Source organism: Mytilus galloprovincialis, chromosome 9 (assembly GCF_965363235.1).
Source record: "Mytilus galloprovincialis chromosome 9, xbMytGall1.hap1.1, whole genome shotgun sequence".
Classification (NCBI taxonomy): domain Eukaryota; kingdom Metazoa; phylum Mollusca; class Bivalvia; order Mytilida; family Mytilidae; genus Mytilus; species Mytilus galloprovincialis.
The window spans coordinates 12,583,635-12,607,645 of NC_134846.1; the positions used below are offsets into that span (position 1 = coordinate 12,583,635).

Consider the following 24,011-nt stretch of genomic DNA (forward strand, 5'->3'; position numbering starts at 1 on the left):
TTTAAAAGGCCTTTTTTATTTTTTTTATCGTACACCTTTTACATTATAATAATTACATTAGATGTATGTTTCTTTATAATATTTTATTCTGATTGGCTAACTGCACATCATGTGTTATTCCGTAAGCAGTTGCATTGCTCAATACAATTTTTCACTCATGATAACACGTGCTCCAACAATAAAGGGCACAGGTGAATTAAATAATATATAAAATTCGTGTTTTCATGATCATAGCTAAAAAAAGTAATTATAAGTATTGAATGCTTCTTTTTGTAACTTTATAGGGTTGTAAAAGCGTTGACCGTGCGTACAGTTTTAGAATGAAGCGCTTCTGCGCTTCATACAAAATGTACTTCGGTCAACGCTTTTACACCACAATAAATTTACAAAAAGAAACATTCAATTCTTAAATAAAAATCATAAACATTTATGAATTACAATCATGACAATTAATATATATATCTTTATTTTTATTCCTGATGAATATATATTTTGTTGGGGCCGGATCAACGTGGGGCCGGATCGACATGGACCGGATCGACTTGGGTCGGATTGACGTGGGGCCGGATCAACCCGAAAGCGTTGAAGAGCAGTGATGTCATTTAATAAACAAATTCTTACTGTGATGTAGAATATTTATAGGAGAAAGTGCATGAATGCACCTTATCGCTATTTGTCAGCTTTTACTGGACATCACACATGTTCCTAGTCAACAAATTATGATGTCTTGATAGGCTATTGGTATTATATTGTTTTGCTTTAGCACCTTTACAGACGTAAGACGTCAAAGAAAAAAAAATATAATAGCCTTTAAAAATGTCATAATTATTTGGGCTATGACGTCAATAGTTCCAGCAGCACAGATTCTTAGGTCAATAGGCACAGATTTCCAAATAGCATTAAGGTTATTATACACATTTGAGAGGCTCATTTGTCAAATGTTGGTACGAACACATCTTACATGTATTTCCTACTTTTTGCATCTTCAGCAAATTATCCAATTCCAGAACCCTTACTGAGGGCTCTATTTTCTCATTCTCTTAGACCAATCAGAAAACAAAATGGTCAAATTGCAATAACTATATTTATATTTGGAATATTTTGCAGAGAAAAGGGGGTGTCAACCGTCGTAGTACTAATCCACAGACGGATATTGCCAATATGGTTCTATTTTTTGTTTTAGTCTTTTACCTTTCCCTTTTGCTGGTCTTTTACCAGACATTTCAGCTGTTCATTTGTCTTACTCAAACGAATTACAAATAAAAGCTTCTCCTTTGCATTTCCCACGTGAAAGCGTTCAAACGACTTCGATTGAGCAACGTCGAGGAAGTGTTTATATTGACAATAACAAAAACCTGACAAACTCAGAAAATAGCTCTGTATATATTTTGTAAATATTTACAAATAGAAAAACACAAAGGTATAAAAATAACAGATATAGGTTTAAACAGCATTCTTCATTGATTGTTAAGATGTTTACCATAATGCTGATCATAGTGCTTGGCATATGGCGTGGCTATGCTACACTGAACAAAGTCAGACATAATTTTTTTTTATATAAATTTATAAACTAAAGTAAACAAATTATGTATATTTATTTTATTGTCAGTAGACTCTATGAGAAAGGTAGTAATTTCCTTTACCTTCAGACATCAAACTGTCATTCTCGGCTACTGTAACCCAGTGTTAGTCATGTTAATAGCAGAGGCGGATTTAGGGGGGGCCTGGGGACCAGTGATCCCCCCCCTTTTTGGGGAAAATTTGCTTATATAGAGAATCACTGAAGCGTGACAGGAGTGGGCCCCCACATATGAAAATTTCTAGATCCACCAGTGGTTAGTCATGTTATTGTCAAATTGGTTGAACTTTTACCTTGATTTGTCAAAATATCCTTATCATGATGTCAGATGTCTCAACAAAATTTTCTTTAACATCATTTTTGGATTATTTTTTTAGAGTGATGCGTCAAAATCAGCTAGTCGAATATTTGATCGCCTAAAAGAAAGTGTAATTTTATTGTCATGCACTAAAAATTACTGTGAACGTGATTTGGCAAGGACTTTTATTGTTTATATTCATCATGATTGTACTCCCATTACTAATCTCTACTAGAGGACTAAAGTGGGTCCCCTGATTCCGAAATTTCCTACCCCATATACCCACTCCCTTCCCCTAGGCTATATATAACTCTAAATTCCATTCTTCTAATCTTAGTACTACATGTACCACTGGCACTTCACACCCCATACTCCAGCTAAAAAATGTGTCATGTATATTATCCCTTTTTATGCTACTTTGCCTCAAGTTTTTGCCCCTGACTAAATCGTAGTTCTGTTAAGAAACAAAAGTGCATAAATGAAAATATCGTAATACAGTATCACGAATTTGTATCGTCTTACTATATATACAAGTCCTTGGTAAAATGAATATAATATGTATTTTGCATTGATCTGACAGTCAGTTATTGTCTGCTGTAAATAAATGAACAATTATATATAAGATAAGATATTTTTATTCCAATTAAAGGGCCCATGAAGAGCAAAACCATTTATTACAATGATTTTTATAATTGTTACAATAATGTTGACACAAATCATAAATATGAATTTAACTATTTCTTAGATGTTAATCTACAACCAGATCAGAGCCATGTACATAAAAAAAGGCATAAAATATACAATTTTGCCTCAAAAAAATCATTTAATTTGTAAAAAATTATTGTATCAAGCTATTGATACTTATTTTCTCAATATACATGTACAATCAACAAATGAAACTATGAATTTTAACATTATACATCATGTACATGTATATGTATTTAAGAAATAATTCATGGGGCTTGAATATATCGTGATTTTACCACGGGTTGGCCCTTTATGACAAATATTTTACCCCTGAGCGATAGCGAGGGGTAAAATATCGGCATAAAGGGACAACCCGTGGTAAAATCTAGATATATTCAAGCCCCCATGAATTATTTCGATTCTGATAGGACACATGCATACGGCAATTCTTTTGGATCAAAGCGCTCTAGGTGTAGGCAAATATTTGCCGTTCCCATAAATAAACGCACTAATAAACTAGCGTAAAAGAACGGAGCAAACTGCATTAGTGACATGCTTAAACTATTTAAAATAATGTATTTAGACAGTTTTGGATGAATTTGAATGATAATTTATTTATATGTCTTATATGATGTACAATAAAGGGCTTTTGCCACATTTTAGCATCATTTGTGTATGTTTCCTTGTGATGATTTTCGGATTCACAAGCGTGTATTTTCCCGTAAAATGCTTACATTCTAACGTCATTGTTCTATGACGTCGGGTATCTCATTCATAAAAAAGCATATGACGTGGGAGTACAATCGGAACAGCACTGGCAATATATTCATATTTTACCACGGGTGTGTACTCAAAGCGTTTGAAGGACGTCATGTTAGAATTCAAATTAAATTATAAGCTACATGTCAGGACCTTATAGTTCAGTGGTTGTGGTTTGTTTATGTGTAATACATATTTTTTTTCATTCATTTTTTGTACATAAATAAGGCCGTTAGTTTTCTCATTTGAATTGTTTTACATTGTCATTTCAGGGCTTTTTATAACTGGCTATGCTGTAGGGGCTTTGCTCATCATTGAAGGCTGTACGGTGACCTACAGTTGTTAATTTTTGTGTCATTTTGGTCTCTTGTGGACAGTTGTCTCATTGGCAATCATACCACATCTTCTTTTTATATGTTCATGCATCTTAAAAATATATCAATTGCAGTCATAACATATCTCCTTTATCAATAGCCTATGACGTTTTGTAAAAGTCAAAGATAAAAAATACTTTTGCTTAGTGTTTCTCTCCTTAGTCTTTTTTTATTCCTCAAAATGACCACCCAAACTGTTTATTTGGACTGTTAGGAAAGTGGATATAAGTGATCATCAACAATTTGCACAACATCATGTATTATCAATCTGTACATAGATTGTCTTCCTTTAAATGCAAAACATACAAATTATAAATAATGAGTTGTAGAACATGATATCCCTGTTTTCAAAGATAACCTTTTTTGCTGATAAAGTGTAAAACTAAACAATATATTTTATTTATCATAGATTTCAATAATGTTGATACACTTCATATTGAACGATTTTTTTGTAAAATAAAGAATAACAAACAAAACATTAGCACAAACTGAGCAACTAAAAAACCAAGGAAGTTAATGATGTGTAATTTACTTCCTATATAATTTATACAATACAATATACTGTTGGTTAGGTCCGGAGTGATGGGTTACCCAATTGAACTCAAATAGACCATTACACAATTCGACCAACTGATTTTTTTTTTCATCATACTGCTGCTTTATAACATAGTTTATATCGTCAAATCTTTGATATCATATAATTAAAAAAAGAATGTATTTCATTTCATCAAGGATTTTTATCACATCCTTGATTTCATACTCACAAAGTTTCAGATGGTATTGATTAACCCAGTGAACAAGTATGTTTATTGAGTTTGAGTGTAGATGAAAAAGATCTTTAATTTATATGCAGATCTGGATATTGCTCTCCATATTTGAAACAGTCTTCACACTGAGTGGCACCCGAGACAGCCTAGGCTAGTAAAATTACTCTCGGCCTGTAAAAATCATATCTACAGGCCAACAGAATCTAATTAAAAATTTTCAAAAATTGAGCTCCAGGCCTGTAGTTTTTATAGTTCATCGTGAAGACTGTCATATTTGTCATATTTGTATACATATTTATTAATTGTTTAGGCCAATTGTCTATACATTCTTTATTATTTTAATTGCTCATTGTTCTTTATTCTTTATATTTTAGAATCCTATTGTTTTTACATCATGAACATGTCTTAGCTTTCTTTATTCTATATGTTTTTGCCAAATTTTCTCCATTCTCTATTCTTAATGTTTTGTTCTTTATTCTCTATTCTGAAAGCCTCACACTATATATACAGCTTCCTGTAGAGGGATGAACATCAATTTCCTGCATAATTTATAGACAATAGACAATATTTATTAGCACAAACACATTTACATTAAGTGCTTTTGGCATGTATAAATTGACAATAGTTAAATTGATTATAATTATATATGAATGACAGTGGTATTTACAGGGAAGAAGAAAAAGACTATAAATATCAACAGTTAACAATTAAAAAAAGAACACAAACAAAAATTAGGTTGCATATTAAAAGAAATACAGCTATACAGATGTTCTCAATAAAAAACAATCATTAATATACTTTATGGTGATTTTTATAATGACTGGTAGACTGCAATTTAAAAGTGCAGTCAAATGGGACAATATCCCTAATGCGCCTTGAAATGAGGAACTCAAAAGTCACGTGTAAACAAAAAATCTCTGTGTAGTGATATTTGACACATTTCTATGATAAACATATGACTAAGCTGAACCATTTATGTTAATTTAGAAAGTAAGGGAACACAGAATAAATGTGTAAAAACTATGGAGCCATTAAATGTGTTCAAAGTATTAAATTTTTAAAGAACTTATTGTGTCAAAAATGGGATTTTTTACCATGAGGAGCCACATTGCAAAAGGATACTCGCATTACTCGGGGTTTGCTAATTTACAGAAAAATGAATCACACTTCGTACCCCGAAAATTTAACCACATATGTAAAAATGTTTCAGCTTCGAAACAAGCCATCATACATTTACAAGTTTATGATATGGCCTGAGCAACAGAAGAAAACGTTACCATTACCGCCTATGTAGAAACAATTGCGCATATTGCCCCAAATGCTTCAATGTTATAGCAGACTGCAATTTAAATAAAATTGAAATTAAGATTTTTATTAATATTTTGTATATAGGTATCCCTCAATGATGTATAGCATGGACATATTGAGAAGAAATGGTATTCATCCTCAATTTTTTGTCTGTTACAGGATAAGCAAATGCGTTTACTTCTTTCAATGTTTGTATAACCCTCTTTCAATTGCTAGGGAATGGGCACTTAGTTTAAATTTACTGAAAACTGATCGGTCAGTTTTGAGTTTACATATATATCAATATATGGGGGCCTTTTTCTAATTCTTTTAGTATGACAAAAGAAATTTAAATTTCACATTTATTGATAGAGCAATTTATAATTTGATAAGCCTGGTCATAGATTCTTTGTTGGATAGTATTTATGTGATATTTTAAATTAATAGTATCAAACGTGAGATGACCAAGACCTAATTTATTTAACCAGTCTTTAACAATGTTAACCCATTTACTTGTTTTCTCTACATTATTATATATTTTATGGACTAAAATGTTAGGGGAGTTCACAATGTGGTTTAGAAATTTTATAGCTGAAAGCTGAATTATAAAGTACAAAGGGGTTCTGTTTGTCTCAGCTAAACTGGCTACATTTGTTGTTTTGCACTGTACTCCTAAAATTTCATATGTAAATGTTCAAATGGATCTGAATCTTTGAACACTTGGCTTACACCCCAAACTTCACTTCCATAAAGAGTTATTGAAACAACTAAAGTATCAAAATAATTTTTCAAGCATACTGCAGGAATTATCTAAAGAGACTGTTTTTTTTTAATTTTAAACCAAGCCTTTCTTCCTTTTTCCATAAGATTTTTTTTTGAATGACTTAAACTTCCTGAACAATTTATAGTTATTCCAAGGTAACAATATGATTTAACAGTCTCAAGTTGTTCGTTTTCTACTTTAAAATAATTACAATGAGATTTTCCATTAGAATTGAATATTATAATCTTTGATTTTTGTTTGTTTACATCAAGTTTCCATAGGGAACAAAACTTAGTTAATTCTGTATAGCCCTTCTTGGGTTTCAGACAATAGAATAATGCCATCTGCATATAATAATGATGTTAGTTTGACATCTATAATAATTGGTTGAGTGTTTGCATGATCAAGGTCATTTACAAGGCCATTTACATAAATATTAAACAAAGTACATCCCATTGTTTTACTCCACAATTTGATATAAATTCATGGCTAATACCATTTTGAAATTTAATTCTGCATTTGTTTTCATTATACATTGATTGGATGACATTAAAAAGCTTGCCTGGAAGTCTGTTTTGGAGTAGGATGCAGCATAAACCCTCCTCCCTCCAGACAGTATCAAAGGCTTTTTGCAAATCTATAAACGCTGCAAAAACTTTCTTTTTTTTAGTCTTCTATAATTGTCTACAGAGAAGATATGATCTAGCTTTTTCTGTGAAGCCAATCTGATTTTCATTTATCAAATTATTGGTGTTAATAAACTTCATAAGTCTAGTGTGTATAATTTGATGGAATAATTTTTCCAAATTAAAAGTCAATGAGATACCTCTATAATTAGAGGGGTCAGATTTGTTCCCCTTTTTATGAATTAAAGTAATCAGACTTTTGTTCCATAATTTTGGGAAGCTGCCTTTCATAAATACTAGATTGAAAAGTTTTGATAGGGGTTCTAATAATACTGACATACCACATTTAATCATTTCATTAGAAATTGAAACTTTCAAAATATTTATGCTTATACTCCTGCTCCTGCTCCTCTGTCAATGGCTTGAATCTGGTTTTGAAATATTTGGTTTCAATATAACGCTAGAAAATAACCTTTTTTTTTATGATCTGATACACTATAAAGATACATGTAGTTGGATTTCATCAATGGAAATTTTTCACGATTGATGAGAATTGATGACGTATATCATATGTCAATAGATATAAAATGGTTATACTGATAAAATTTGTTTGTATACATGTATATGTCCACAATTGGGCTTAAGATTTATCTTTTATCTTTGACACCTAAATATTTGACAGTATTTGCAACAAAGCTATGCATCTGTTTATTTATTTACCCTTTTATTTGGATAGTATTTATAGAGACATGTACATTAATATCTATAATTAAAACCTTATTTACAACATACATGTAAACACAACAAATACATATTAAGGGTTCTCTGGAAAATTTATTTCTTATTTGATAATCAAAGTTCACTTTTCAACATAACATAAGGCAGGCAATGAAAAATTATTAAATCATAGGAAAATTTTGTAACCATCTAGACTTTAGGGTATGTTGCGCCATGATGAATTTCTGAACAAATATATTTCTCTTATATCTGATTTATATACTTTTCTCAACTTGTTATTTTTTTTAAATCAAAGTTTTGTTTTGTTTGATCTCAGATTTTGAAAGACGGTATGTTGACCCCTAGAATTTTTTTGGATATTTAATTATGTTTGGTTCCTGTGTCATGTACACATATATATGCTTGTATGGCGTTCATTATCACTGAACTAGTATATATTTGTTTAGGGGCCAGCTGAAGGACGCCTCCGGGTGCGGGAATTTATCGCTACATTGAAGACCTGTTGGTGACCTTCTGCTGTTGTTTTTTTATATGGTCGGGTTGTTGTCTCTTCGGCACATTCCCCATTTCCATTCTCAATTTTATTGTATATCTTTATAATCATACATGTATTATAAAGTCATTTTTGAATTGCAGACAGTGATCCTAATTCACTGATGACCAGTAAGTGGTTGCAATTTTAAATATATAATTTATAACAAAAAAAAATTAATAGGTACCAAATGTCATATGACTGATGGCAATTCTGAAAGGTCAACATGGTCAATGATGTTTTTGTTACCATTGATAACCTTGTTCGAAGAAACATATCAGCCTCACAGAATTTCTTCAGAGGAAAATTTTCTAACGGAAAATTATTTCAATTTTATCTTTGTGTCAAAGTAAAATTTTTATGAATGATTTCTCTAATTGCACAAAGCTAAATAGATACAAAGTTTCAAGTTCCAAAGTTCAATTGTTTAATGTCATAAAAATAGGACGTCAAATGTTATAAAGATATAAACAAACGGGAGTCATCGTTCAAGAGCCTGAGATCATTAACAATATTTTCTTTTTGCAGTTTGTGCCCCCCCCCCCCTAAACTGGATCCCTGGATCCTCCCATATAAATAGAAATCTCTGGTTTTAAACATTATCCTTTAATTTTTAAATTAATCATACAGAGGCTGGGAGGGGAGTTAAAATAAAATTGTGTCCTAGTTTTGAAGATGAAGTTCATGTTGTTAATGATCTTTTATCTTAGTACATCTGTCCTTAAACATGTACAAAACTTGCATATTTGAAAATTGTAATTTGAACCCAGTTACAGGAAGAGTTCATTAAGTAGGTACACACTACATGTATATGTATATGAATGATATTTTTATGTTTAGTTTAATGAATAATCAACAAAGATTAAGTAACAGGAAACAACTGGTTACTAAAAGGTCATATATAGTATGTTTAGTCATTAACATGATTAAAACAATGAATTTTTCCATAAGCTTATTTTTCCCACAACACATTGATATCTACTCATTTACAAGTAATCTGCAGATGCTTGCTGGTAGGTTTTTATGTTAAGAATAATAGCAGATTTTTTTTTAATTAGTGCATGGTGGCTATTCATTGATTATAATCATTAATTTACTTCATTAGCGAATTGATGCATGCTATTATCTTGGAAAGACTTTTATTATGAGTTTCAAAGATTATTTTCTGAACTCAATAGCATTTTTCATATCTATGAAATATACACCATTTTTGAATTCACTATAATTTTTTAAAGGAATTAATTATTATCTATTCCATAAATAAGATATGTACAGCATCCTAAAATATAAGTGGATGGTTTTATGCCAAAATAAAATCCAATAAAAGGGGGGTGCATCTGTTCCCTTTGAATCTGCAACCCACTTGGAAACTTCATCAACCCAGATTATAGATTTTATAGAGAAAAAATAATAAGAATACATGTTTTGGAATAAACAGAGGTGATACTTTTAATAATGAATGAATAGTAGTTTTGAATTTACAAATTTTTTTTATTTGCAGATAAAACAAGATGAAGTGGTATACACATATGGGAGATTTTGCCAACATGGTGAAAGCCTTCATTGGCTCCAATTACTTAGGAGTGTCATTTGCTTTTTACCAGAGTGGATTAGGAGTAAGTAAATGAACTTAGATATTTATCATATAGATTATGATACAGTGGCGGATCCAGAACTTTTCATAAGGGGGGGACCGCTGACTGACCTACAAGGGGGAGGGGCTCACACCGAAAAGCAAGCTATAAAGGCCCCCAAAAAATTACTAGTGTAAAACCATTCAAACAGAAAAACCAACAGTCTAATCTAAAAAAGTAGAAGAAAAACGAGAAACAATCAGGTTCCTATCGGGTCATATGCATCATTTTGCTCTATATAGTATATGAAAACACATGTTTTCAAAAAAATACTTTGAAGGCTTTTTAAGTTGGTTTTTACAAACCAGACAATTGACATTGAACATGTTGAAAATGTAGAATTGTCTAAATCATATCTGTTTATTTGAGATATCAAATCATACATGACACTGAATATATAATTATGTAGTTTCAAATAAATATTTTTCAATTTATGTTATTGAACAGATGCATATCACATGCTCATGAGGAGTATTTGGTAAAATTTTCTTTGTCACATACATAAAAAATATGCTTGGTATTAAACAATGATAACCCAGGATACTTATATGTTTAAAAAACATACTGGTAAGGGTAATCTTAATATAAGAGATCACCCCCAGTTTTTAATTGGGTTCGTGTTGCTTCGTCTTTAGTTTTCTATGTTGTGTCTTGTGTACTTTATTCGTCTGTTTGTCTTTTTCTTTTTTAGTCATGGCATTATTAGTTTATTTTGGATCTATGAGATGGATGTCCCTCTGGTATCTTTCGCCCCTCTCTTATATAAAACCATATCTACCATGGACAGTCTAGTTATAATTTTGTTTCTGTAAGCACATTTGTCAACACACACAAGTCATTGACATCTGACATTGAGATATTTATCAGACTCATAAGTGAACTGAACTTGATATGAATATTAGTGAAATGATAGATACATGTACTATATGCAGTGCAAAGTTCAAGGTGACGAAGCTGCAAAATAAATATCTCAGATACATGTATAAAAAAAACCAAAAGTCAGATATGTTTATTTTTTATAATCTTTTAACGTTTTTTTAATCATTGACAAGAAGACCAAGCCTTTTGCAAGAATTATTGTGCAAAACATGGTTTTTAGGCATTTTGAGTTTGTTTGTGGTAATACTTGAATTATGTCATTTTTTTTGTATCATTGATTCTTCAAAAGAAAGACATCCTAACGGTACTTAACTTGACATGGCAAACTGAAGTTCTTCGTAAATGTTCATTTAGGACATATAGTATTACATGTATTAAGAGGCAGGGCATCTTAATCACAAGGCCAGCAAGTAAAATTTCCCTTGGCATGAATGAAAGTTATTGAATTCTTTTATTTTTTAAGTATCACTTGCAGGCTTAATGACTTGAATTTAATGATTTAAATCAATATTGAATACATACTTAAAACAGTTAAAAGAAAAAAAAAATAGATTGTATTATTAAAGTTTTTAAAAAATTGTCCATTTCCATATACAAAATGATTCAAAAATTCTGAATTGACTAGCTTACCGTAAGTATGTTATAGGAGTTATCTCTTAGTCAGGAATAACATTCTAGAGTAAAATGTTGGAGAGCGTCCATTGTTAAAGTTGTACATAGACCTAGGTGAGCAACTCAGGCTCTATAGCTCTAGTTTATTGTTCAACATGCACATTAGATTAAAAGATGTCAAAGCTTATTAAGCATGCATTAAAAATTGCCACATCAAAATTTAGGATTTGTATGTAATTAACAAACATATAAGATATAGTTCTATACATTTGGATGGGAAAAAATGTAATTGAAATATAATTGATAAAATTGTTTGTGATTTGATAAAAAAAAATCAGTTTGTAAAATTTGAAATGTTGATTAAGAGAAGATATTATGAATTTGGTATCAAAATATTTAATTGCCATTCTTTTTATTGCAGCTTGGAATCATTGGTTTAATATTTGTAGCCACACTTACAGACCATTGTTGTCATCTCATAGTGAAAACAAAATACAGAGCAATCAAGAACACGATAAATGATGTGAAAGTTCAGTCTAAACCCAGTAAACAATATATGGCAACTAGCGATTCTGAAGAATTCAGTGAACCTGACGTTGAAATAGAATACAAGGAAGCTCATGAACATGAAGAACATATGAAGCGTCACATGTCATATGGCGATGTTGGATGGAATGCATTTGGAAAATCTGGGTTATATGTTGTGAATTTCTTTATTGCGATCACACAGTTTGGGTTCTGTGTTGCTTATTTTATTTTCATCGGAAATACAATACATTCTTTGTTTCCCTTTATATACTGTGATAATTCCATGCCGTTCAACTCGACAGGAAATGCATATCCAATTTGTCACGGTGTTATAGCGCGTAAAACAGATGTAAATGCTTCAGATTTATATCTTCAACATAATAGACATGTACGCCAGTTATTTGATCGAGATATGAATAATTTTATTTCCAATACTTCTGTCGTTCCATTTACAACAGGGAACAGTACAACAGCTGTACCAATCACACCAACTACAGCGAGCAATGCATCAACAGTGATACCGACCATTTCAACAGATTCAACAACAAAACCAACCACATCACCAATAACCACAACAAATAGTTCAATAACAACGACTACAAATAGTTCAATCACAACCATGCTACCTTCAACGACAACAACAAGAAATGTTTCCGAGATTTCCAGTATTGTTCAGCAGTCTTCAGCGCCATCTCTCAAATTTTTAGTGGCATTACCGCTGCCTCTTTTTATCATATTTGCTATGATAAGAACAATCCGTAAAATGTCTTTCATCAGTGTGTTGGCCAATATTTCAATATTTACTGGTTGTATTGCTGTTTTTATATTCCTGGTTATAGGTTAGTCTTTATATTTGTCTTGCTTGTGACTAAAGATTTGTAGACTAGGCATTCTTTTTCTGATACATTTTTTGTAATTGTGTTAAAACATAACTGTAATAAAAGATTATGATAATGTAAATAGACTGGCAAGATTTTGACACATTTACATTACAACCTATTTAACTATAGTTGAAGAAGATAATAGCATACATGAATTTGTAAAAAGATTTAAGCAAAATATACATGTATGTTACATTAATGACCCTGTATTATTATTGAACCCATTAATGGTTGCTGACTCAGGCATGATATTGATATCCTACTTATCGTACTTAACTAAATACACTTAGACAGTGGTTTTCATCTTCAAGTAGCTTAACCACATTAAAAAAGAAATAAATCATCTACGTGCAAAATTATGATTCATTGCCAAAAAGTTTGCATTTATCAATGTAGCATTTATCAATGTAAAATTAGCATTTATCAATATGAAATTAACATTTATTAATGTAAAATTAGCATTTATCAATGTAAAATTAGCATTTATTGATCATGTTAATGTAAAATTAGCATTTATCACATGTATCAATGGGAAATTTTACTAGTATAAAACAAATATTACGTCATGTATGTTTTGAACTAAATGTAACAAGCAAAAAGAGTTGATTTAGAACATGTAGAATTGAAATAAGTTATAAATAGCTCATTTGTATAAATTTTCATGATCTTATCATGATTACGAAATAATGATTTTAGTTTTTCAACATTTGATTTATGTTTTTTCGCTATAATTATTATGTGTATTTTTTTTAATTTCTACATGCTCTTCTGAGCACCTGACTTCAGCCAAAAGATTTTTATACTGACACTTACGACTATCAGACTTACAGATCAGAATCTAACATCAATTTATGAATAATGTAGGGATACTAGGATAAATAGGGACATTTTAACTGCTACTATAAAATTTATGAGAAGATAAAATCTAAATTATAAGTCTAAGAATGATATGGACAATACTGTAGCCAAAATAGAAATAGGAAAAAAGACAAACAGCAGTCCACAAAACATAACATGCACACATAAATGAAAATTGAGCCACATAAACCTTATTAAAAACTGATTGTGAACATGGTAAAGTCAGGTACTCAAAGAAAGTTAGAATTATTTTTTTTGGATAGTGACAGAAATTTGCCTAGCTATAGATCACTAACATGACTTATCCAAAAAATAACATGAACAGACAAGTGTGACAAACATGAATAGATTTTTAGATGTCTTGTCCCATAACAATATTTATAGGAGCAAGACTTAAAATGAACTGTTCCTTAAATGGAATTTCATGCAACTGTCATACAACATGACAAGTGACAGGTTTGTCTAGCTATAAAACCAGGTTTAATCCACTATTTTCTACATAAGAAACCTCTTTATTAACCTACAAGACTTTATATTCACAGATTTTAAAGTTCATCCTGATATTGGTTATTTTAACTGGGAAGGATTCCCTGTGTTTTTTGGACAGGTAACAGCAGCTTTTGAAGGAATTGGCTTAGTAAGTTACATACAATAACTTATACAAGTGTTACATATACTAACTAATACAGGTCTTAACACTATGTTCATTTTAAATTTCAACTAGAACTATTACTTTTGTTAGTTTAAAAACAAAGTCTGCTAGTTATGACAATATAATGAACGAGTAAATACCATTTGGTAAAACTATTCAAACCTGTGCTTTGCAACATTTTATAACGTTTTATATTCTGGAACTTCTTCCAGAATTAAGTCAAATGTTTTATACCAGTTATTTAAATATTTAAGTAAGGAAATCCTGATGATCTTTACTTGGAAACTACAGAGCTACTGTACATGAAAATGTATTTCATTTGTGTGTCAATTAGAAAAACTATTTAAGTATTGACCATGTTTCCAAAATCCTTATACCATTGTACATTTATACACTTTGAATTCATTGATTTTCGTGGGTATCAATTTTCGATGATTGAGGGAAAACTTGCAATTTCTTGGATATTTGATTTCGTTGTATTGCCTATCTCTGTATAAAAAGCCTCAAGAAATTCTTTGTTTTGCAAACATTTGAATTCGTGGTTCACCTGTATCTACGAAACCCACGAAAATTGGTATCCAATGAATAATAATGATTATCGCTATTTTGTGCATTTTTCCTTTGATCTTTTTTTGTTATAATTTTTCATATCATTCTACTCGCTTGAGATGGAAAATTATCGCTAGAAACTAAGCAGGCAAGTGGCGTTGCTAATGAAATTGGCATGAAATTGACAACATCGTCATAGGTAAAATAGCGATAAACAGATTATCATTAATCATCTCAACTCGATTGCTTTTCTCGCTTTCGCTGTCCCGGCTCAAGCGAGAAAATCAATCTCGTTGAGATGATCAATGATAATCTATAAATCCACAGTATTTTACTACAATCTCTTCACTTATTTTCATAGGTTGTTCCAGTTGAATCAAGTATGGAAGGAAACAGACACAACTTTGCATCATTTTTACATGGGGCCATACTTGTTTTGTCAGTCATACTGGGAAGCTTTGGAATTCTGGGATATTTAAGATTTGGTAGTGGAGTAGAACAGATGTTGAACTTGAACATTCCGTCTGCAAGCTGGTTTGCCTTTTCTATAAATATCTGTGTAATAGTAGGTGTGGCCTTGACCTTTCCATTACAGATATACCCTGTGACAGAAATGATAGAATTAGTTCTATTTTCAAACGGTAAGTTATTTATTTGTATATAATTCATTCTATCTGGCTTAAAGTGTATAAAAGTTAATACTTTTGCCATTAATTAGCCTTAGCAAATATTATTTTTATCCATACATTCTATTTATTCTTTTTACATTATACTTGCAACTGGCATTCAAGCACCAATAGTCAGGTTTTTTGGACTTCTATCTCAATTGACTGGGATTGCCAAATTTTCCTGCAGAAGGTCATGGTTCTCTTTGGATACTCTGGTCTCCTCTATCAATATAAACTAACGGGTAGCTGCTTTGATACAAATGTGTTAAGTACAAAAAGTGTGAAGGCAGAAAATGACATTAAACAACAACAAACAAACAAACAAAACACAGTCATTCAATTTTATGCCCCACTAAGATAGTAGAGTGGCATAATATTTTCTGGTCTGTGGGTCCGTTTGTTCGTCTGTTAGTTCGTCCATCTGTCTATCCCGCTTCAGGTTAAAGTTTTTTCGGTCAAGATAGTTTTTAATAAAGTTGAAGTCCAATTAACTTGAATCTTAGTACACATGTTCCCTATGATATGATCTTTCTAATTTGAATGTCAAAACACACAAGTACAGATACAAAACAATCACAAATAAAAAGTTATTTCCAGGCATTGTGGCTTCCTCCACCAATAAAAACTGTCATCCATGTGTGTATCCAAGAGTGCTGAATGTTGAGTTAAACATAACAAATCAATCAATTGAAATTTGAAAATTAAAATCGTTGTATGTAATGTTTATAGGCAGTATATGTGGACCAAAGAATGGCAAAGATCCAGATGACTCAACAGAAGAAATGTTGTTACCAAAAGACTCACCTGATTTAGTTAAACTAATACCAAAGGAGGTAAGAGATTTTTCAACCTGAATTGTGATGTGTAGTTTCTTATTTATATATCAGATAATCTCTATCTGAAAAAAAATTGTCGGAGATCTGTCACTTAAGAGTTTTGTAAGTTCACACCTATGCTTCTAACCTTTGAGTTCATTGCATTTCCATCAAAAACTTTGGTTTTAAAGAAAATCATTGGTGCATTTAGGGGCATCATCACTTCCTTCTCATGTTGAGCAAGAAGTTGAAAAACATAATGCAGTATTGCAAGAATTAATAGGAAAATTGAATTCTTAATGGCGCATATAATTGATGAAATTTTCCATTGAAGGACATTACTTGAAAGTTGTCTATTTGTTTTGGAATTTATAAACTTTATTACTAAGTGTAAGTTAAATTATTTAAATGAAATTATTTATGTATTTTAATTAGGTATCTGCATGGAAGAGAAACTTAGTAAGATTTTTAGTAGTTTGTGTCACTGCTGGATTGGCTGTTATTTTTAGAGATAGTTTTGCTTATGTTGGCGCTTTTACAGGTAAGCATACACAACTAGACAGTATTAAAGATAGATTGAATTGTGGTTTTATACAATGTTAAGTCATAGGTAAATAAGTTTGAAGGGTGTAACTTTTTTTGCATCATTTATTACAAAATACAAAAAAACACTGAAATTCCAGTACATTACATGTACAAAAAAGCCGTAAAATCTAAGAATTATCAAGAAACTTGTTAAGATTTAAGTTAATTTTTTATACACATCTTTTTGCAAGAAAATTAATTTTATTTAAACTTATGGACCAGTACAGAAATTAAACTTTCACATTTGAAAAATTAATCACAGTTGTTCAGAATAATGACTTTCCTTAGATACAACGTATGTCTGTTTTGATTAACTCCTATTTCTTTTTCATAGAAAAAGCACACAAATTTTAACAGCAAATTTTTGTTTATCATTTTTGCAAGTCAAAAGGTTAATCTTTTCTTTCGTATTTTCCAGGTGCAATAGGAAGCTCTTTGTTAGCTTACATACTGCCGTGTCTGTTTCATCTAAAGATCTGTGGTAGAGACTCGTCATATGGGATAATCATAAAGGATGTGACAATAGTTATCATTGGTGTGATATGTAGTATTGTCAGTCTGTACGCTGTTATAGTCAAGCTGATACACCAAACTTCAGTATGATAATAGAATCTAAGTTATTTCATCTCTCATATTTGCAGTTTTATAAGATTAAAGATATGATATAATGGTAAAAGTAATATTTCCCAATTATGATTGTAAAGATAGAAATGACTATTAAGAAATCCTAAATTTTGTCAGATTTTAAAAATGTACCATGATTAGACATTTCATTTCTTTTCTTTTTTATCAGGAACTGCCATTTTTTGTTCATAAAATGCTGTAAAAACTTGCCTGTGTAATAAAACTTTTACATGGTATTTCATTATAATTTAGGTCCCTTTAGGTAGTGTTTTAATTCCCCCACCCCATGGTAAAACACTTTATTTAACAAGCAAGGTTTACAGCTTTACTATTATTTTATGTTTGGAGAAACCTGTATATTAAATATGGATTCATTTGGGATTTTTTTACCCATTTGAATTGTCTAATTTACATGCATTGTTATTGTCTCGGGATTGAAAGTAAATAGCCAGGTTGATTCCTAAGGAACTTGAAAATTTAGGTAATTAAAATCTTTATGATTTTTGGCTGCTACATTTCTGCAATTGCTATAAGGTGTTTTATTGTTACCAATTCAAAATTTATACATGCTGGACATTGCTGCACACATTTGTTAATGTTGCTACCTTTGGTATAAATTTGACAGTTTGAAAAAAAGGATGGGAACTTTCATGTCATGTAAAAAGGACCAATTATCTCAAAATAAATTCCAGACCCTTAGTTATGAACTGTTATTAAGTATACTGTTGTGCATGTTGTTTTAATTGCTCAATGTTTTTATTCCCTAATCTAGAGGGGCAAAATTGCAATCACCTTGTCTGTCTGTCCTCTGTCAACCATTTCATTCTTTCATCCAACAAATATTTACCTCAATCTTTTCTTAGAAAGTACTTAACTTTATGACTTTTATTTGGTCAGTCAATCAAAGATATGTTGGAGCATTTTGCTGATACATATATTAGAAACTTTATTTCTGTTTGCAGATACTTAGAAATTTTCAATATATTGGATAAACTTCATAAACAATAAACTGATATATTGTAGAGCCTTTTGTAGTTCGTTTTACAGTATGGATATTCACCTGCAAACATGTATATAACCACTGCCTTGTCCTTTTGTTCTTTGATAGATAGTTGCTCATTGACAATTACAATTTATCTATGTATTTGTATATAAGGTTGTAATATTACACATATATACATGTACTCATGTTTATGTTTAGGCCAAATAAAAAAGTATGTGTGGTTCCAGTAAAATCTGAAAATAAGTTAGGGTAGGTAGGTAGGGATTTTTTTTATTTTATGTTTTTTTTTTTACATTGAGTCTATGGGAGCAACATTCTGACTTTAACTGTGCTTAATGAAAAATGACAATAAAATCTTTAGGGTAGGCTATTTTCAAGCCGAAAAAGTAGGGACGGTAGGGATACTGGAACCACACATATATTTTTATTTGGCCTTATTGTAAAACTCATTCATATTATTGTATTAATTCATTTATAAATTTGTAGCTTACAGAAATATCTTACAAAAAAAAGTGAAATGTATGTTGTATCGTTTTATAAATACCATGTTTAACAATGGTAAACAGATAATTGCTCATAATTCTTTATGTAAGTGTTAGTTATATATATATTTTTGTGGTTGTAAGTTACTGGTTAATGTAGTCCTGTATCTACATTATATTGTTTTTATTAATATTAATCTGTGATATTATGTTCTATTTCATTATAATTTATACATTCTTTATAGTTTGTGCAACATTCTTTATACTTTGTGCAACATTCTTTAAGTTTAACAAGGACTAAAATTAGTCAGTTTTGCTTATTTTTACTGAAGTACCTTCAACTGATGTCACTAAAGGAATAAAACCACTAATTCATAGCCCCAAGACTGTCTATGTTAAATTCTTCAATTTCAAGCATTAATGGCTACTCTATCTTAAGTTCAAATAGAGTGGCAAAACTATAAAAAACTATACCCTATCCTGACGTCAACTTACCTTGAATTGCATATTAGAGCACACTAGTTCCTGGAAATTTGGTAGTTTAAAATAGGTACTACCAATATGAGCAACAGAGTAAATGATGATTCTGAAAAAAATGTGCTTCTTATTTGTAAAGAAAGAGAAGTTTGACCTGTACGATAAATTTTGGACACCTAGATGTTTCTTTATAGTATTAAACTTGTGTTGTAGCTTAGTAGTTTTTTTTCTGACTATTCATTATTCATATAGCTTCAAAAGCATTTTTAAAATAAGTTGTAAAAATCACAACGTTTTAAGCACTATTTAGATTTTTGTTTTAGCACATTATTGTTAGGTATAAAATATGTCTCTGTTTATCATTTCTTTAAAGTTTAAATCCTGTTTGATATTTGCTTTGCCTCAGGATACTTTTTGTTGTAACTTTGCACAATATTTTATTTTTATTGAATCACTCGTTAATTATTTATTTGGTGAATAAATAGTTGCTATAAAAAGCACACAGTAGCACCAGTCTCCATTGGCTTAAGTTAGTTCTTTAAAGACAGCTTGTACTAGCAATTTATTTTTTGTATATGTTGAATATGTTTTTATGTATGTTATCTTTTTGTATATGATTGTACTTAATTTACCATTAACTCTTGCATTTGCTTCCACCGTTATAACAAATGTCATGCGGTGTCAAACCCTGCCATACATTTATTTAATCATTGTCATTGTTAATGTGGATTTTTTTTTCAAAAGTTTGATCAACAAGAAATGACAATTTAATCTGTTACTATACACAGATATAATTTTTAACTGGGTGTTCAGCTGTACTTGCTTTTCCAGTTGTTTCTGTGCAATATAGACCAATGAACCATGCAATCAGTGCTTTCACAATTTTAATTTTTGTTACTGAAAAAGTGTTGTTCAAGTTTCAGGTGGTACCTAACACTACAGGGAGATACCTCTGTAAAATCAGCTAAACGTTTTAATTACATTGTGTTGTTAAGGGAATATTAAGCTTCTCAATGATCAAAATAAGTGTTTGTCAAACTGCTATATAACCAGTGTAATTTTTCTGATAAAACGGTTGGTTCAAATTTTTTGAAATTTTTATATTTTTGTAAAAGGGTCAAAGTAAATACTTTGTCAAAATTTTAAGAAAATTAAACAAGCCAAATTAATTTTAGTAAAAGTGTTGGGTACCACCTTAATATAGAAATTTTTACTTTTCATATTTAGGAGTTATGGTCCTTGATTCATTGGACTATTGAACTTCTATCAGTTCTATGTCATTTCTGTGCAATAACTTATTAACCTTTCAACCAATGCTTTTCCCATTTTGATATGTTGTTAATAATAATAACAAAACTGTTTTATACAACAATTTAATTAACAAAATTATACTGATAGCATCTTATTGTCCTTTTCTAATCAAATTTGATGCCTAAAATGAATTTTTAATTGACTAGATTTGAGACATTTTTATCAGTCTATAAAAGAATTTAGCAATTATGTTGCATGCTGGGATTTTTTTTTTGTCAGCCTGGGTAACATAATTTACAAGGACATAATTTAGATTTCTTTAGGAATTTTTTTAATAGGATTATTTTTTTGGACCTTGAATTGTTAAAAGTGATGATTGAAAATTTACACAATTCAAATTCCCCCTAAAAACGGGAAGATTTAAAAATTTCTTCAAGTATTAATATTAAAGGAAAGACAGGATTACTGCCACTTGTTTGCCACATTCTTTCCAGGGACTAGGTAATCTCAAGATATTGTTGATCTTATGCTATGTAGAAAATGTACAAAATTGGAATAAAAATGTTGAGTCATACCCATTTGTGATGGACATGTATGTTTATAAATTCTGTGATTTACATAGAAAGATGTAAATTTCACGTAATTTTAGAAAAAAATGACCCTTTACAAACATATTCTCTTTATCAGTCAAAAAATAACTAACAGTATAACTATTCATGTATGTATTTATTCAGAAATGAATGTTAGGAGTCGGACAAGAATGCCAAAATGTTAGCTTAAAATGTTTTAATCAATTTCAATAGAACATTGTTTTAAAAAAAAGTGTTTCAAATTTCCAATAGCGAACACATATTACATTACATCTATGTGTAATATAAAAAAGATTTAGGTGTTTGCTGTTGAAATGAAAAATAATATTTATAATTTATTTTCGGTTTACACAAGTTCTATCTTATCAATTTTGATTAACAAAGGGTCATTTTCTATACGACCAATATATTCATGTACAGGGCACACAATTTATCAATGAAATATATTCTCAGGTATTCAAGTTACTAAATAATATTTAAGTGTATAACCATATTTGTCAAGAAAACTTTTTATGAAAAAATACAGAAGTTGTGCATGGTGCATAAATATATCTGTACTGAAAGTTATATATAGAATAAGTTTCTTTGACAATAATATAGTTGAAATAATTACAATTATCCTCTATTCAAAATATTGACTTCAGAAGCTGGAATAGAAGTTCTATTGCTTAATTCAAAACAATGTTATTTTTTCCTTTGTGCAATGTTTACCCTTCACTGCTCACAAGCATTACAGGCCAAATATGTAATAGCTGCCTGTTATTTTCATATTTTAGTTCTTGATGCTTCTTTTGGTAGATGCACTGTTATAGCTGGTTATTTTTGTTTTCATATTATTGATAGATATATAGTAAGACTTGAGAAGTTTATAATGAGAATTTATATTTTGCCTTGTGCAACAAAGTGGGAGATTATCATTTTATTAAAGATATTACGTTAAATTTGTTTGTATTGTTTTATATGTGACCTACTCATTACCTTCCTATGATTAAGATATTCATATCAAGAACAGTTGTTCTATGCTCATCTTTAGACATATGCATCAAGATGAACAACAACAATAAAAGCGATATTTCTCTGATTAAGGCTTGTTAAGATATAAGAAGATGTGGTATGAGTGCCAATGAGACAACTCTCCATCCAAGTCACAATTTGTAAAAGAAAACCATTATATGTCAAAGTACGGTCTTCAACACCGAGTCTTGACTCACACTGAACAGCAGGCTATAAAGGGCTCCAGAATAAGTACGGTAGTGTAAAACCATTCAAACAGAAAAACCAACAATCTAATCTGTATAAGAAAAACCAAGAAACACTAATGATCCACATCAACAAACAACAACCACTGAACATCAGGTTAAGCCTTTTTGTTTTTGTTAATTTATTTTACCAATTGATACACATTTTGCATTGAGTGGGGTCACAACCTCAAGGTTACCAGGGGAGTGATCACTGTAAAGGAACTATTGGAAATACTAGATCAACCTGCCTTACAAAATATGATGGATGTCTTATACCTTTTAGAGATTAAAGCTGTACATCAAGTCACCACTGTGTAAGCATACTGATATATGAGCTGGTCAGAAAGAAATCGAACTTATGCAAGTGGATATAGACATATACATGTGTTAGTCTCTTGAATGATTTAAGAACATTCAAATACAAAATAAGACAATTTTTGGTCGGTTTTGTATGGTTTCTATATCAACAAAATTTTCAAACATTTGCAAACTGCATAGAGATTTTTTCAACCCAAACGTCAAGATATAGTTGAACAATTGCATATACATTGTATTTTTTTCAAGCAGTCACTGAACCATGAACATGAGGTCAAGGACAATGAACATATGAAGGCCAGAAACTTCATAACATAAGGCATCTACATACAAAGTATGAAGCATCTAGTTCTTCCAACCTTTAAACGTAAACGTTTTTTTTAGTGGGTGAACTAATGCTGCAGCCGGATCATTATCTCAATGTCGTGCTTTCTGCCAGAAAAGGACATTGCGAACTCTTGAGTTCTTTTTACAGAAAGCTTTTTCTTGGTAGTATTGTTATGTCGTCATGTGTTGTTGACCATAATGTACAGCAATTTTGATTCCACCTTTTTAAACGACCGCAAAAATTGAAAATTGAAAATTTTTTAGTCGTATATTGGTATCATGTTGGCGTCGTCGTAGTCCAAAGACATTTGGTTTTCGCAATCTAATTTTAGTAAAAGTAAATAGAAATCTTTGAAATTTAAACACAAGGTTTATGACCATAAAAGGAAGGTAGGGATTGATTTTGGGAGTTTTTTGATATGCTGAATCTGAACATGTACTTAGATTTTTAATTATGGGCCCAGTTTTCAAGTTGGTCCGAATCGGGGTCCAAAATTATTATATTAAGTATTGTGTAATAGCAAGAAATTTTCAATTGCACAGTATTGCACAATAGCAAGAAATCTTTAATTGCACAGTATTGTGCAATAGCAAAAAATTTGTCAATTGCACAGTATTGCCCAATAGCAA

The 24,011-nt window shown here is 30.5% G+C and overlaps 2 protein-coding genes across 5 annotated transcripts in view; one reads left to right on the forward strand and one right to left on the reverse strand.

Annotated features, from left to right (window-relative positions):
- LOC143044423 (integrator complex subunit 1-like) overlaps positions 1-1,322 on the reverse strand; it is a 44,815-nt gene extending 43,493 nt beyond the window's left edge. For all 3 annotated transcript variants that reach the window (XM_076216435.1, XM_076216434.1, XM_076216433.1), the window contains exon 1: positions 1,192-1,322. In XM_076216435.1, coding sequence (XP_076072550.1) covers positions 1,192-1,222 — 31 coding nt within the window. In that variant the 5' untranslated portion in view covers positions 1,223-1,322. The remainder of the gene's footprint in view (positions 1-1,191) is intronic.
- Positions 1,307-22,439, forward strand: LOC143044425 (uncharacterized). Of its 2 annotated transcripts, none has more exons than XM_076216436.1 (8): positions 1,307-1,420; positions 9,912-10,026; positions 11,957-12,902; positions 14,345-14,439; positions 15,365-15,644; positions 16,401-16,504; positions 16,922-17,027; positions 17,490-22,439. In XM_076216436.1, exons 2-8 carry the CDS (start codon positions 9,922-9,924, stop codon positions 17,672-17,674), a joined length of 1,821 nt encoding a protein of 606 aa, XP_076072551.1. In that variant the 5' UTR covers positions 1,307-1,420; positions 9,912-9,921; the 3' UTR covers positions 17,675-22,439. The 2 variants fall into 2 exon arrangements, with proteins under 2 accessions (XP_076072551.1, XP_076072552.1); XM_076216437.1 differs by lacking the exon at positions 1,307-1,420 and adding an exon at positions 9,339-9,423.
- Positions 22,440-24,011: the final 1,572 nt, after the last annotated feature.